The 17,088-nt window shown below is 43.5% G+C and overlaps 1 protein-coding gene across 2 annotated transcripts in view; it reads left to right on the top strand.

Annotated features, from left to right (window-relative positions):
- d4 (double PHD fingers d4) overlaps window positions 1-17,088 on the top strand; it is a 138,467-nt gene that overhangs the window by 95,711 nt on the left and 25,668 nt on the right. For both annotated transcript variants that reach the window (XM_075865876.1, XM_075865875.1), the window contains exon 7: window positions 9,158-9,270. In XM_075865876.1, coding sequence (XP_075721991.1) covers window positions 9,158-9,270 — 113 coding nt within the window. The remainder of the gene's footprint in view (window positions 1-9,157; window positions 9,271-17,088) is intronic.

Raw genomic sequence — 17,088 nt, 5'->3', positions numbered from 1 at the left:
GACACAGTTCTTGACCACTAAAGATATTGTCTTCCTGAGGTCATACTTCGAAATAGCGAAGTGTGACCTCTGGAAGAGACGAAGAGACGCATCCAAAGACGAAGTGACAGAACTAATTTTTTTTCACTGTTCGGCTTTTATATCGTACATCGTGAACGATCCATCCTGCTGTCTTACTGAAGTTGTACACTCACGGCAAGGACTCCGCCACGCAATTTCATTTAAAATTCAGTGGATGTTGGTGTTTCATGAGGCTGGCCCCGCAGTACAAATTAAATGTGTCATGCCGGTTACTCCGCTGTGAAGTGAGGGGTTTCCCGTTCGTGTTAATACAGCCACATCAACTACACTGATCACCATGTTGAGTCGAGCAAAAAGGCCAATTGTTTTAACCAAACCCATCATATTAATATACAGTAGACTCCTAACAAAACTATAAACGAAATTGCTGCTCAAATGGAGCAACTGCGACTATTATGTTTGGTTTTGTACTTGAGTATTATACCCCTGTTTATTTCTCAATAAACGAAGCTCCTCTTAAAGGAAACACATTTTTCTGATTCTTCGGGATTTGTTTAAAAAGAGTCTACTGTACAGTAATAATAAAACGAAATGAGAACAACAAAGGTGGCTACCTGAGTGGTACGGAGATGTTTTTTGCATTTTAACGGTGAGGGCCGTACTTGGCCGCTTATGTTCGGTCATGAATCTAACCATATCCAATTGTTATTTGGCCAAGTCGAACACAGAGTATTCTGTGCCGATCTAGAACTTGTCACGTAACACAAATGATGTACGATGAAGCAACTGCAAACACTGTTGGTGATGCGTGCCATATATAAGGCTGTTATAATCTAACTGGAAAGATTTCTAAATAAGTGTGCTATAATTAGCACATCGCAGTGCGGATTTCAGAAAAATAAGTCATGTGAAGATGCACTTCTCCAAGTAGAACACGAAATATTACAAATTGTTGAAAATCGTTTATACATGGTTGGTTTATTCTTGGACCTGGGTAAAGTATGTGACAGAGTGTATCGTGAGGTGCTGTTCTCGAAACTTCATAACTATGGAATACGTGGTCATGCGAAGCTATTTAATGGATCGTTTTCAGTTCGTTTCTCCCCATCAGGTGACCTGTACACATCTTAAAATAAAAACAAACATACCGCAGCGATCTTTACTTAGCTCCGTATTTTTTACCTATACAGTAATGGGGGACCTCCCAAGCATTTCACCTACATGAAGCATCGTCATGTCTGCGGAAGACACTAATCTTTTTTTTTTTTCAAACCATCCCTAAAACTTATTGAAAAAGAAATGAATGAATATTTAGATCTATTGTCTGACTGGCTGAACTTAAACAAATTCAATGAAATGTTACGAAAACTAAATATATAATATTTACGCTAATAGATAATCCAATGCTTTTTAATACAGTGTAGACCACTTATAACGTAACTGCTTATAGTGCATAACTGCTTACAATGCGGTCTTTTTCTACTCCTAGTTATTCTCCCTTAGAACCCCATCTATACGCATACCGCTTATTGTGCAGTCGCCCAAGATGAAAGGCCTTTTGTGATGCGGTTGCCGGAACTTGTTTGTGACAAATGCCGTAGCGAGTGCGCTTCTGAAAGAAGGCGCACTGGGTGCGCCGCTGGAGAGCGAACGACGAAGTCGTTAGGGAAGAGGAGGCGACACGACGTGAATGAACGAAGGGCGGAGGGAAGAAAAAGAAAATGAAAAAAGACCGCGGGACACTACCCGGTCTCGCCGAGTAAGGAAGGAGGACGGTTGCCTTGGTGACCGATGATTAGCCTTTGCATTGGCGCCGACGCGGCTGCAGCGTTCTACGTTGCTAGCGTGGCTTCAGCCGCACGTCGCTCAACATGGCACGTGCGATCCCGACCTTATCAACTGCATGCCCTTGAACAGTTTCCTGTCGGGAAAGACGTCGTTATCGCGCTTGCTACAAATATCGCGTTTGCTTCCTCGTCCGTAAATTCTAAACCTTTTACGGTTCTATGCGAGCTTGCACTTTCGCTGCCAGTGCGCTGTCGTACCTAAGCTTGGCGAGTTGCCGTCATTGTTGATCTTCCGGCTGCAAACGTGAACTTCGTATTACGCACGCTGTTTTTGGTTCACTGCTAGTGCGATCTTTTTGACGCCAAATCATTGTTTTGGACAAACTTTCCGCGACAACATACCAAACGGCAAACTAGGCCTAATCGGTGTTGGTTGCACTTCGATCGTTAGCGGTCGCGTGAATCGTTGCTGTTTGGCACCGAATCAACAAAACTCTTTGCACTTGACGGGAAGGGATACATAACGTTAATGAAAACGAGGGCGGCACGTACAGCATCCAAATAGTGGTTCACGATTCGATTGCGATGTCTTAAATTGGGCGTGCGCCTGTGAAATTGGATGGTTTGTGTCTTTCGACACGTCAAATTCTGGGTGCGATTCGACATAGTTTTTGTGTGATGCGCATAATCGAGGCGGTCTGGTAGTCGGCGAATTTCCACGATGGTGCTTTCATTTGTTAGACACCCACCTCCCTTTCACGTTAATTTCATTGGCAACACATCTTTTTAGACCGTTAATTCTTTTAACATTCAGAAATTTAAATTTTAGCAAGCACAGTTCGCATGTTCTGATTCTCGGACACGTGAAGCTGCATGCTCAACACGTTTTGCGCAAGTGCAGCCTTTGAAAAAGTTTGTTTTGGTTATAGTGTGGTACCACTTATAGTGCGAATATTCGCGACTTATGTTATAAGCTGTCTATACTGTAGCACTGTTTTATTCAAAGGAAGGCAGATAGAAAGAGTAGTGATGCAAATGTTTGTGGGTGTATGGTTTCAAGAAAATCTCACTTGGGACAATCATGTAAATAAGCTCAGCAGTGACTTTAGCAAAGAGGCTCTATATATAAAATTAGTAGTCTTACAGCTCTACCACTAAAGAAAGCAAAGTACTAGGTCCTTTTTTACTCAAAACTTAGTTATTATGCATTAGTCTGGAGAATAACAACTGCAAAAAATTACGACAAATTAATAAAACTACAAGAAAAGGTAATAAGAAGTTTCGAAAACTGTCATGGTAGGCGGCAAGGCTTACCCATACAATCTTTTTGGTAACTATTCATTGATGAAAGCAAATCAAATTTAATATTATAGATAACTATTGCTCATAAGTAAGTGGAAACTTCATGTTGATAGTATACCAATTTCATCTCCACAGTATCAATTAAGCCACCAAACAACAATGCAACCGCTCATGTGAACAAACTACGGACATCAGGACCTACAATATCGAATCCCCCTGATATTGAACATTGTGAGGAGTGACATAAACTTCTTTGCAATCCATTTCAAATAATATGTAAGAAGCTTTCGTATCGTTTCATGAAGTTTTCGTATACGTTTTTTGTTCTTGGAAGGTACTTGTATGATGTGAAACTGTATTGCTTTGTTTGCATTTAAAGTTATATACATGCCGATGCTTCATTCTTGTACATGCTTTAAAACCATGTGTATGCATGCCGAATGCACAAAGGAGTAAGAGCCTTTGTCGGGTCACAAGGCCATTAGCTCTTACTCCTCCTTCTGTAAAACAAAAGAAATAATAAACTTTAAACTATTTATTTAGATAACAGTTTAATTTTTTTTCCACCAAAAATGGCACAGTGGTTTGCCGTTGACCTTTCGCTGGCTGACATCGCAATAAAAAAAAAAAAAGAAAACTGTAATTTGGGTTAAAACATGGCAAAATTATTCGAAAACACCACTCATCGAGGCTTCAACCTGTACACTTCGCCCCATTGGCACGTTTCAGAAAGAAGGAAAGCAAAAAAAAAAAAAGAAAGGAAAAAACATTGGTTGCCAGTCCGGTCATCCTCGCCTGATGGAGCGTTCTATAGCGCTACTCGGTTTGGGTCATAAACTTTGAAGCAGATGCGACTGGGCAATGCTCTCCCATGGGTTGAGTCTGCAGACACTGTTGGGGCATTCGATGGTTGGTACTTTGCCATGCAAAGTACCATTCATCGTGATGGTACTTTGTCCGAGATGTGTGGCAGTAATCTGGCAAAATGATTCATCATTCCGAGCCGCCGTCTAACACTGGTGACATCTGTTGGAGCTTCTATGGTTTTGACTGCTTCAACCTTGCTTGGATCTGGCCTGATACCCTGAGCTGAAATGTCAACTCCAAGGAAGGAGACTTCAGATACCTCAAAACGACACTTGTCCTTATTTTGCTTGGCAAGATAGCACCTGGCTTAATCTGGGGCCATGCTCCTGGCAGGTGCGTCCAAACCAGCATGTCATCTGTGATGTTGAAAACTACTTGGCCCCCCAGGATTCTTGCCATCTGTCTCTAAAAAGACTCGGGGGGGGGGGGGGGGGGGAGAAGGTCCTAAAATAAAAGAAATGCTGTTAAATCAAACGCTGTCTTGTTTAGACCTAAAAACCATAAAATAGAAGCTCAGATAGGCTTGTACTATCAAAATTCACCCATAGAAATTGTGCCTTCTGTAAAGAGTCTTGTTGTTGTTGTTGTTTTTTTTTTTTTTTTAGAAAAACACGTCTTGGAATAAGCACACTGAACTAATCACTGGTAAGATTTCCCGGGTGAGCAGTATTCTGAACAAATGCAAATACTACTTGCCTAAAGATATTAAGCTTGTTATTTATTACAGCCTATTTGTATTGCATATTAACTACTGCTACTTGGTCTGGGGTACGACAACGCTCACTAATATTAAGAATCTCCACGTAATTCAGAAGAAAGCAATTCGTGCCGTCATGAGCATGCCATACAACAGTCACACTGAACCATTTTTTATTGAGCTTAACTTAATTCCGCTTTCATCACTATATGAAAAGACACTGTTTAAGCATTATCACACTGGTGTCGCCAAAAAGAACAACTTTTTACGCAACCTTTCTTGCCTAACAGAAAATAAAAAGCTACGCATTACTTGTCTCACTGAAAAATGGGAACTTCCACGCACGCGAATAACTATGGCAAACAGATGTTAAGCTATTTATTGTCATACTATTTGATGAGTACAAATTAGCCTGTCTTCTAGGGAAAAACAAAAAAAAAAAACTTGCAAGCATTTTGTTTTGGAGGGTAGGGTATTGTTATCGGCACTGCGTTTGTGTATTTGTGTGCATGTTTGCCGTTATTTCTATTCGTATTATGACAACACATTTTTGAGCAACATTGCACCGTAGGTTGCGGTGCGTGTCTTAGGTAACATGTATATTTATGTATGCAAAACTGACTTCTAGGCGAAGGACCATGTGTGGTATATTCTCGCTGCTCTGGGTTTTTGTTGTTTTCTGTTAGCGCCAAGTTCAAGGGACCATGGGCCTCATCAAGCTGTTTTGTGGCTTTTAGCTCTCAGCCCTCAACATCTGTATTCTTTCCGAGTCCGATGTTGAAATAAAAATGATTCTGATAAATGATTCAGATTTTGAGCTGATGCCAAAGGGGAGTTGACAAAAGCAATATCGGCCATATGGAGTGATGAATGTTGTCAGCTCTTGGGTATAGGCAGAAAGCTTCACCTGGTGGAAACTTGCAGTAGCATCCAGCCTTGAAAAAACTGTTGTGTCACCGAGGAGGCCAAGGTCCTGCTCAACCATTGGCACAATATGCTGTTCATGGAAGACAATCTTGCTTATTTGCATCAAGTTGACATAAAGCCAGTAAGAACTATAGTTGTTCCTGATGACTTTGAGACTGAAGCACCACAGAGTTGGCTTGTCAATCCAATTGGTTCAGCTTCGCGGCGGACCACCTCGAGCAGCATGATGAGGATACTGTGAGGGACGCTCAGCGAGAAGGGCACATAGAGTTTCAGCTGAATAATGTACTGACCCTCGATTGTGCCCAATTCCTCGAAGAGCTCGACGTGCAATGTTACTTTCATAGCCTTGAGTTCATCAAGAAATTCTTCTACTTTTGAGGTTTCGAGCACTGGCTGTACTGAAAGGGGCACGGTGAGAGACTGGATTACGTATTAGCCCAGAGAACGAAAACTGGCGTCGCGGCGATGTGACGTCACGACACCGACTTTCCTGCTCCGCCCGCGCTTTTCGCCTTTTTCTGTGCCTGCCGTGTACACGCTCTTTAGCTATACATTGGTGATTACTCCTCAATTTTGTGACGCAAATTTCTCAACATACAAGGTGCAAGATTTCACAACTAGTGAAAGCTTCCAAAGCTGTAAGAAGCTTCCAAAATTTAGCTTACGATAGGGAGACTCTAGTCTGAGCAGAAGATTTATTGTGAACATGGTGATGCAGGAGACGACGTTCGTTGTTTTTATCGCGAACACCACAGAGTGGATGCTAACAAAATATGCTGCTAAGTTGTACTAACACAATTAAAACCAGGCATAGACTCCGGTATTAGAACATGTCTGTGCCATAGTATCAGAAATCAAAATGGGCCATTTTCGATTCACTAAGTACATTGCGCTTTACCGTAAAAGTTACGCCTGCATCTGCAAATGATCTAAATGATTTGACGGAACTGTGCTTTCTTCAGCAGGAGACATTACATGACTTTCATAAGCAGTCACGTAACGAATTCGTCAAACAAACAAAATAATACTGCCACACGCACAAGGATTTCGGAAATTATACATTTCGGTTCACTGAGATCATATGTACACGTTTCTTCTCAACAGTTGCCAGGCATTATGTAGTCCTACACCCTGATTTGCGTGAAATGCTGGAGTGTTATACTTTGTCGTGGCGTGCGTGCCGACGGCGTACAGGTGAACGGAGCTGGTCTTGTTCTGCTGGGGCTTCCGCAAGTTGCGAAATTCCACGAAGTCTCGTTTCTTTTCGCTGAAGTTGCAGGCGGAGCGTGGAGCAGGGTAGTCCAAATGTCGGTGAGGTGCGTGTCCGCATAGTACGTATCTGGACGGCTTGTGAGAGCGCTTGGCTGGTGGCTGCGACATAGGCTTAGCTACGGAGCATCGAGGTTGAGCTCATGTGAGTACATGGTGCAGTTTTGGGACAGGTTCTTGTATTTGTCAGCGTCAGCGACAGACGGGCCTGTGTCCATGTCTTAATGAGCGTCAGCTTCGCATTTGAGCACAGCTGATTTGAATGCTGAGAGTTGCGAAGGCGGACAACGAGTAGTCGCGATCAGCCTTTCCTCGACAGCAGCTGACAGGTAATTGCAGCCCTTGACTATCCTCCATAATCCTGAGTAGTATGTGTCGACCCTTTTGCCTGGCAGCTGAACAATCGTGACGACTCGCAGAGCTCGTTGGCAGGGTGCAGGAAGTGCTCAGTGAAGTGGGCGGTAACAACTTGTTAGAGGCGAGCGATAGGGTGAGTAGGGATGTGCCTCCAGGCCAGCAGCGAGCGTACGTGCACATCTTTCAACGCATTTGTCAGTTCCGAAACCACCATGAAGTCTTCGTAACGGCTGAGCTATGTCAACCTTGTTGCCTAGTTCGCGAAGTTGAACGGTGCTGATGGCTGAAGGTGGTCTTCGGACAGTTTAAGCGACTCATCGGTTTCAAAGGCTATCGTGCTGCCGTTCCGTCATGGTGAGGCTTAGGGCAACAGGGCATTCTTTCTTCGCTCTCTGTCACTGGACGTCACCCCACTTCTGTCGCATGGTTTGTGCCACAGAGGCTTGGACACTCGGAGACCGACCTGTACATGCTGTCAGATGAATGCTGAGCCCCACTCTTCAGGGCACGAACATATATAAGATGCACTCATGCAAGTAACTGGAAGCGCCACGTTACAGTGGCGGCCTCGTAAGAAGGCTGAATTGTCGACCTTAAGAAGTATTACTGAAGACCTCTTTGGCAGCACTACACTGCAAAGCTCCTTCTCAAAGTCAGACGCAAAAAATTTAGTTTAAATGCTTGCAACGCATTCTGGCTACATACATTCAAGTGTGGTGGGATGTAGAAACCAGCACAGTGTACCCCCTGCTGCCACCTTGCAGAGAAACGGGGGCAACTCGAGAAATTTTGTGCCACGCGGGTTGCGTTAGAGAAGCGGCGTGTTTGGCCACTTGCTTATCCTATCACCATGGCTAGTATCTAAGACGCATGCATCTTCAATACTGTACTGGAAGATACAAGTATCTTTGAGCATGGGTTTAAAGAGTAACACAAAACTCTACCAACACAACTGCACTAAATGGTCACTTCCAGAAAGTTGCCACCTCTGTGCCAAAACCATGCGAGGGGAAGAGAGCAGTGAGCATCATACTGCATTGCGATCGCCAGCGCCGTAATTATGCCACATGATCCACTTTTGCAAATATGACAGTTTGCTAGCTCGATGATTCTCGCTGCACGAACATGGAGTACAAGATTTGCGAACAATCTTTTGGGAGCGATTTGGGAGAAAGATTTAGGAACTACACAGTTTGCGTGTGTAGCCGTAGCCTGCTTCTCTACTGAGCCTTAGCGACCATATTATTGTGCAGCTACCTCAGATTGGTGCAAAAATGAGCCTCAAGCGTGTGTACAGAACTGCTTGCACATGGCAGCCTAAGATCGATGCAATGGTGAGCTGTGATGCTGCTGGTGCAGCCGAGTCTTCACATATGTAGCAGCTGCAGTCAAACAATGGTACCTGAATCTGAGCAAGCACCTACTCTGTGGCATATAATTTTTATATAAAAAAATAACATCAGCCTAGATTCAAGTAAATACAATACTTGAGCACAGTGCTGCACCTTTCACTTCAGATGACATATCTGTTCAGATAACACGTCAAACCAACTTCTAGCGCATGAGTTGACCCTTCAGATACCAATTAAAATAGGTCAGGAGCTGTGCTCTGTGCTATATGTGAGTCACCTCATTATGAAAGCTGACAAGGTGAATACTGAAGTCATCTCTCATAGGTCTTTCTAGTTAGGTTATAACAATATTTGAGGTTTTACATCCCAAAGCCAGGATATTGTTATGAGAGACTCCATGAGACTCCATAGTAAAAGTCTACAAAAATTTCGACGATCTGGTGTTAACATGCACTAGCACTGCACAGTACATGGGGTTCTACTATTTGGCCTCCACTTATGTTACATGCATGCTTGCTGACCTTGTGCTTTCTTGAAGAACTGCTTTGAGAGGTGTGCCATTTTGTTGTATGCAGCACACCCGTCGTGCCTCCAGTTCACACCCAACATGACTGTGTCGGTGAAAAAGTATCGCTGGCAGTGCATCGAGTGCAAGTCCTGCGGCCTTTGCGGAACCTCGGACAACGATGTAAGTCCTCTGTCTTTTTTATTGCCCAAACCTCTCTTCTTTTTCTTTTAATGGTTTTTTCAAGAAAAGCCAACACTTATAATGCACACAATTAAAATATACTTTCACAGCGGCCCCATGATGGACAGTTTCTTACACATTGAAGAACAGCATTCATGCTAATTTACTAGTTTTCCCGGGGCGTCTTACTTTTGAGCAATCCTTCCAATAGTACAGGCACACCCATAAATCTCCCAGAAAATACAGTAAAGCCACCACGACCAAATAACAACAAAGGAGAGCAGTTATGAAACTTTCTGGCCAGAGAAATACCAGCAGCATTTTCGAGGGGCTGCAGGACTCTTCTCACCAATGCAAGGGGGAGGACAATTTGTGCCTTTGGTGTCAGTGGAAAGCCAGATGCGTAATTTGGAAAACAAGACGTAATTTCGTAAACGAATGACTTTGCTCAAATTTTATCTGAGTGTCAGTTTCAGTGTCTTTGACCAGCAACCATGTTTGCAATGACAATGCGTGCATATTGGAGCATGTGTAGCTTCTGTATTATGTGAAATTTTCATGTCAAATACATTCTTTACTCATGTAATAAACCCATTTGCATGATGAACCCACCCCCCACTTTGGCCCTCCCATTGTGTGTGCGACGCCATCCCACGCTGCGTTTTTCTGTCAAATTACTCGTGGTGAACACTTGCTGTGCAGGGCATGATGGGCTAGTTAGTACATTATCTATACGGCCGGTCTTAAACTTAAAGCTGGTTTAACATGCGCTCAAGCATGGGAACCGAATGGCTGGATTACACTTCAACCTCGATTCGTGTGTGTTCGTTACTGGAGAAAACAGGAAGAACTTCGGGCTGCAAAAAAAAAAAAAAAGTTCATCACAAGTTATGTGGGCCAAAACAAGAACAGTTCCCCTTTGTGAAGAGCAAAGTTGTCGAATGAATTTAGAGGCTCCGTAGTTTTGCCACTAAATTTAAGGTCAGCAGTAGTTGGACAGCGAGTTTCTTAATACCGTCATGCCAAATTTTCGCTCTTCCAACTACATAGACTTCTTTTTCTTCCATTTCATGGACCCTGCCCCAAATTAGCTTCACCTTTTCTGAAAAAAAAAAAAGGTTGGTTTATTACGTGAGTAAATGTAGTATTACTTCTTCCTTGCATGTTGCTTTTATTAGGGGACCAGTTTGAAAAGTGTTCTGATATGGTGATTTTTTTTTAGTATAGCAGACTCTCTTTAGAATGACCTCAAAGAAACCATGATCAATTGTTTGTATTATCAGGAGTTTGTATTATCAGAAGTGCCCCAAAAACCAAATGCTAACATGTCAGGTACGCCCAAATATGTTGCTTGAAAACACTGAAGGAAGTATATTTGCAATGCGGAGAAAAAGAACACGGAAAAGCTTTTATTTGACTCATCTTGATAAGAACTATGCTTTCGAGTAGAGTAGGTAGACTAATCTAACGAGTACTCACGTTTGCGAGTTCATAATAAATATGCTCATGATTAAATTGCCACCACATTTTAATAATGAAACGATGGCGTGCCCCTATTTAGGATATTAGAAAAAGATAAAGAGGAGAGACAAGCGCAATATTTCTACAAAGAATAGAAAATTTATTCTTCTTACTGTTCACCTTCCGAGAGCCTGTTTTACTGGCTTTGCTATCACTAGACAAAGCCAATATACACCAAGTTGTTTATGAAGGTCTGAAGCTTTTCTTTGAGGTTCGGATATTTTCTTTTTTTCGCCCACAATAACTTTTTCGGAAAGACGTGCAGCTCAAGGTCTCCATTTATGCTACCACGATCACAAGCCTCAAGCACACAAAAAAAAGCAAAACGCAGCTATATTTAGCGTGCAAAATGACCTTCCTTTGTGATGCACTTTCATCATGAAAATGGTGCATCACAATTTGCTGCATTTCATTCGGTACAGATAGGATGTGCACAGGCCCTATGCAAAAATACACGTGGCTGATCCTCCTATATAGGAATCGGTATAACACAAAAGTGAAATGTGTCTTCACAGAGGTGGTTGAGCATTTATTGTCCATTGTTTCAGCAACAGCAACAAATTGCAAAATCACATTTGGAATGGCAAGCAGCTTGAAACTTGCAACCCACATCTCAAGCAGGAAGCACGCACAAGATTAGCATACACAGAACGGGCGCGGATTACATCTATGACAATTTTTCCTGCTTCGTGTGTCAGAAGCGTGCTCCTTTCGTAAACGCGGCCATGGCAGTTTGCGAAGAAACTTTCGTCTTATCCCGAATTACGAGTCTGATGAGCATGTGTGCAGAAGAGACCACCATCTTTCCACTGATAATGAAAACGCGCTAAAGTTTGGAAGCTCTGAGGACTGCCAAACAGTGTATGGTGTATATAAATGGCTTGCCGTTAGCACTTCAGAAAACATACACTTAGTGGCATAGTGGTTAGCGCCACGCGCTGAGAATGGAGAAGTTGCTGGTCCGATTCCGCATGATAGATGTGTGCCTTCTGATTTTTTCTTTGCAATCTCTTAGCATATATTTTTCAACGTCACTTTCGTGACAGAAGCACGTTAGCGGAGCTGTGGTAGACCCCGGCATTGAACCGCGGTTGAGCGGAACTACAGCTGCAGCAACATTTATAGAACCTGATGACTGTTGGGCAGCTGCATGCTCCCCCCCCCCCCCCCACCCCCTTCCTTTTCTTTTATGCCTTGGGATATTTTTTTACCCTCGGCTGCACCCCCGCTACAGTTCCCAGCCATCCGCTGTCTTCACATCCTTCACGTCTTTGTGCTAGCTTCTGTCCCTGTCAGCCGAATTGGACGCATGTTCAAAGAAACGCTTCTCTAAGTTGTGACATGTATTAAAGCTGGTGCAATGCTTTTCTTCACTGCAATTCACCTGACATACGTAATAACCGTAATAACACATGTAATAACATGTGACCTGACACACATAAATAATCTTTGCGACAAGGAAGACATTGCGTACCTGCCCTCCGGCTAGCACAAAGTCTCTTCACCCCATTCATCCTTGTGAGGCGTGCTTGGCAAGCGTCAGTGCTGACGAGCAGTGCGGCTCCATGTTCTGTATTGGTTGCAAAGGCACAAGGTGCCCGAGCGATGGTGCACTGTTCCATATAATACCAGCAGATCTAGAGCGTTTTGTTCCCCATGAACCAAATTTTATTTTTCTTCATATTAGCGACCGCTCCAGACGCAAGGCAAAACTGCCTAGTCTTCTTGAACACTACTTTTGTCAACATGAAAGTACGTTATGTCATCAGTTTAGCATAAGCAAATTTAATAATTTGAAACAATTAAAGCATTTGTTCAAACATGCTGACCATGCAAATACTAAATGTAGCGGGAGAACTGTTCTTATGGGAATTAGTATGGTGGTTTTACTGCACGAGATATGCCACCAAGGTACCTACCCTCGACGTGCTTTTGCAGTTCTCAATGCATCTCATGACACTATATTTATGAGGTCGTTCATTGTTAATTCAATGAAACTATCAAGGTGCATTTACTATATTGAGGAATGGAAGGAATGGAATTGAACGGCCCCGCCACTCTTGGGATGGAAATGGGCCAATTTTTTTCATTCCGAGGAAATAAAAGAAATGGAATTGTGGCAAATCCTTATTCCCCGGAACAGAATAGGGATAAAATGGAGGTGCCCCTTCCATAACACTGTGTGGAGCATGAAAACTGGGATGAGATCTTGCCTTATGTCACATTCGCATATAACACGCCACATCAAGAAACAACACGAATGACGCCATTCCGTCTTCTTCATGGTCGTGAAGTTCCAACTACGCTATATGCTATGCTGCCACATCAGTGCAAACGTGCCGAAACGAATGCTGATTACATCGCCCATGTTGAGTCTCCTGTCTCACCGTGGTCCTGTTTCCTGTTATTTTTACGTTGCGACAATATCGATCATAACTCAGTAGAATGGAGTTCCGATTATGGTTATACAGTAAAACCTTGTTAACTTGAAGTCACTGGGATTCTGATAAATCTTTAAATTAAGTGTGTTTTCAAATTAATTCAACATGCAAAAAGTGGGATGCAAGGAACATGGGATTATTCAAAGTAATCAGGGCTGGTCGTTTGCTGTGCTGGCTAGTTTACAGCTCCAAGGGTTATGTTTTCCAGCAATATCTGGTCCTAATTTGCCACAAGCACAAGGCAATGGTAGGCTTTGCTGCTGCCACAGAACGTGATCAACTGAAATGCATGCTTGGGGAAAACAAGATCTTCACTGCAACAGAGTCGTGACATGCGGGCAGCATGTAACCTTTTCAACACATCCTGATGTGACCATTCGCTTTCTGGTAAAATTAAGAAATTAATAATGGCCAGTGTGACCAAACTTGCGATGTGTTATGTCTGGCAAACATGATTATTGAAACTTTCTAACTTAGTTTTTGATGTATGCATTGCAGGAAAAAACTCCCCCAGCGATGCAAGTGCACAAATTAATGAAGCAATGGGCGATCGGAATTCACATACATTGTGAATTACGCCAAACTGTCTTTTATTAATTTCTTAGCAATCCCAGAAGGAATGGGTAAGTTATGACATGCTGGCATTGTGAGAAACATGCAATATGCTGCCCGCGTGTCACCACTGTGTTGCAGTACATTTTGCTGAAGTACATTTTAGTTGACCACGAGATCGTTTTTTTTTTTTGTGCTAGAAGTTTCAAGGTTGTGGTGCTTCAGCTGCCATTACATTTTATTGCCACATTTTATTTTCTTGCATTTTCTTGCATTGCATTGCTTTCAAAGGGCCCCTCAGCAGGTTTGACAATTTTGAGCTGACAAGCGCAATGTGGGCATTTGCGGTCACATATACCACAATTTGGAATGCTACGTGCCACAAAAATGGGTCAAATTTCTAGATGAACGCTCCTCCCTCTTCCTTTTGCGGGCATGCGCCCAGAGAATGAGGGCATGACGTGCACGCATGGATTGCCCTACGTACACAGCAGTGCAGTGACGTTTGTTCTCTACGTAGACGACTATGCTCTGGCGTTGCCAGCGGTGGCACGTGACATAGCAAAAGTTATTTAACACGTGTAGTTTATGTAATTTGTTGCTTGAAGAGATTAATAAAGCTTGAGATAAATAACGAGACGCAATGAGGGAATGTGCGCGTCTTCTTTTCATATTTTTCCGTGATTGCAACGAGATGCAAGGTTAATGTGCCGGCGTTTCGCATGCGTTCGTGTCCCCATGGTCAGCACATCAAGCAGACGACAGCTGTGGAAGCGAAAGTAACGCTCCTATGCGTTTGCCCACTCATTGCGCTCATCTATTCTACCACGCCGAAGCAAACCTTTCCAAACCATCCCGCAGAAACGGGCAGTAGACCATAAAATAACGCTGGTGAACAGGCTGGTCAACAAAACAACACCGCTCGCGTGCTCGAAGGTTGGGCTTGTTCAGGCACGTCATGCACGCGTGACCTTTTGGTTGGATGCTGGAGTGGGTAGGGAAGAGATTTAGCTTATGAAGGCTACAAGGGGGAGCAGCAAGGGTTCGGGGCTCGCCTCCTCTCATCCTTGTTTTGCACTGCTTTAAAAGAACAGTTTTCTCAGCTTGTAATGAACCGATTGGAAAAGTCTTTGTGGCATAATGCTCCACATCGGACAAACAACAACTTCCACGGTCTAACTAAGACTTGTTATAGGGCCTGATGAGTGGCCCTTTAAGGGCTGTCTTTTTCGTGTATTTGTGATGAAATCGGGGTCGGGAATGGGCAAATGGCACCGAAAGTTTCTGAATTAACCAAACTGGTGCTGACCGCCGCTGCAAATCATCCACTCAGACTTGCACTGCAAAATACAGGACTGCAGAAATATCTTGTATTAAGCATGATTTCAAGATACCCTGGTTCAAATTAAGGAGGTTCTATTGTATTTTCAAAAGGCACGGGGCCCACAAGTTACCTTGTTTTTGTTTGTGGACATATGTCACGTGTTTTAACAAAGCGTGCTACATCGGTTTAAACTTCAGTCTTATAAATGTCCTCCAAGACATGGTCTATTGTCTTCTTTCTAGCATGTGTCTAGCATGTTCTAGCAATGTCTAGCATGTGTAATTTTCATTACTGTGGCTCGTAGCTTTTTTTGGAACCACCTGTTGCTCAAAGAAGCTCTGTTCCACAAATTGATAATGCCAGAAAGGGATGTCATGGATCAGCACGAACTTTGTAGTAGCTCATTTCTTGGACGTTGTTGTTTTTTCCAATGCTTGAAAGGAAGCCTTCAATGTCAGATTCAGGCCCCACCGCAATGGTCTAGTGGCTAAGGTACTCGGCTGCTGACCCGAAGGTCGCGAGATCGAATCCCAACTGCGGCGGCTGCATTTATGATGGAGGTGAAAATGCTGTAGGCCCTTGTACTCAGATTTTGGTGCACGTTGAAGAACCCCAGGTGGTCGAAATTTCTGGAGCCCTTCACTACGGCATCTCTCATAATCGTATGGTGGTTTTGGGACATTGAACTGCACTTATCAATCGTTGTCGGATTAATGCTCTGCAATTTTTGCAGTTCATCCAGACTGACGTTTAACGGGTTGTCTTGTGGCACGGGCTATTTACCTTGTTCTTTTTCCACCTTCCTTGTAGCAGCTGTCTCATTGGATTTCCTGTCTTGTTGCTGAATTTTTTAGGGGCGAAGCTCCTTAGGGTGTGGGTCGTTCCGTCCTCCAGTGATGTGATAGCTGTGCCAATTGCGTCAAACTGCAGTGAAAGACCAATCTTGCTACATTTCCACTATTTTGTGCCTAAGCTGTGCCAAACGTGGTGTTTTCATATTTCGAAAACGAAACGATATCTCGAGGTCAAAATGCCCTAGCATGCGTCTACCCTTGCGTGCACACACTACGCTACCATGGTTGTGTGTACACGTAGATAAAAGAAAATTTGTGCGCTTGGACAGTGTTGGTCGAATTACCTTTATATTACCCTATAAACCGCTTACATAATGCCTCGCCAAAGGAACGTATATATGCTATTTAAGCAAAAAACCATCCTCCAGAGATTGCACGTCGGCGAGATTTGTCAGACCGGCAGCCATGTCGTGGGGCAGGGGTGTAAATTCTCATCTTATTAAATGTGCAGATGTTAAAAAGTTTACCGTTTGGAGGCCTGCTGTGCTAAGAAAACGATTGATGAGAAAGAAACTGTTGCAGAAAGTCGCCGACTGACTTTTCTGAGCTACTCATTCATGCGCCGGATTTCCCTGCATAATGTCAACCGAATTACCGCTTGCTTTAGGCACCATGTCCAAAGCATTCGCGATCGTGAACCATAACTAGATTGTTGCACGTGGAATATACATGCCCTCGTTTTAGTATACGATGAAAGTCGCTGCTCCCACATAATCGGAAAGTTCTTTCCATAAATCTGCCCCTTTCAAGATATAACCATTGCAAAGCATTTCGCTGGCTCAACCGCACATCTACAGCCGCTATCGGTGAGGCTGTGATTGTTCATTAGGTCTAGCCTGCAAACCTTAAATTTGGCGCTCCGCCGTGGTAAGTTTTCCCTAGACAGTACGAGATCGAGTGCAAATGAGATCGCACTCACGAGCTCGAACAAGGGTATCACAGCACGCACGGAACCAAGTTTTGGTACAGGGTTGGGAGAACAGCTGCGACAACTAAAGCCTGCCAAGTTTGCAAGTTCTCCTTCTGGTGGAAAAGGGGAGAGCCTGCATTGCGAAACCTCTTCGTTTGCGGAACAGCACTTCTACTGACAGTTGAAGGAGGTCGCATGGACGTCCATTGCGTGCTA

Source organism: Rhipicephalus microplus, chromosome 6, assembly GCF_043290135.1.
Source record: "Rhipicephalus microplus isolate Deutch F79 chromosome 6, USDA_Rmic, whole genome shotgun sequence".
In the NCBI taxonomy this organism is placed as follows: domain Eukaryota; kingdom Metazoa; phylum Arthropoda; class Arachnida; order Ixodida; family Ixodidae; genus Rhipicephalus; species Rhipicephalus microplus.
The sequence above is the reverse complement of the archived record's forward strand: the minus strand, read 5'-3'. Positions and strand labels throughout refer to the sequence as shown.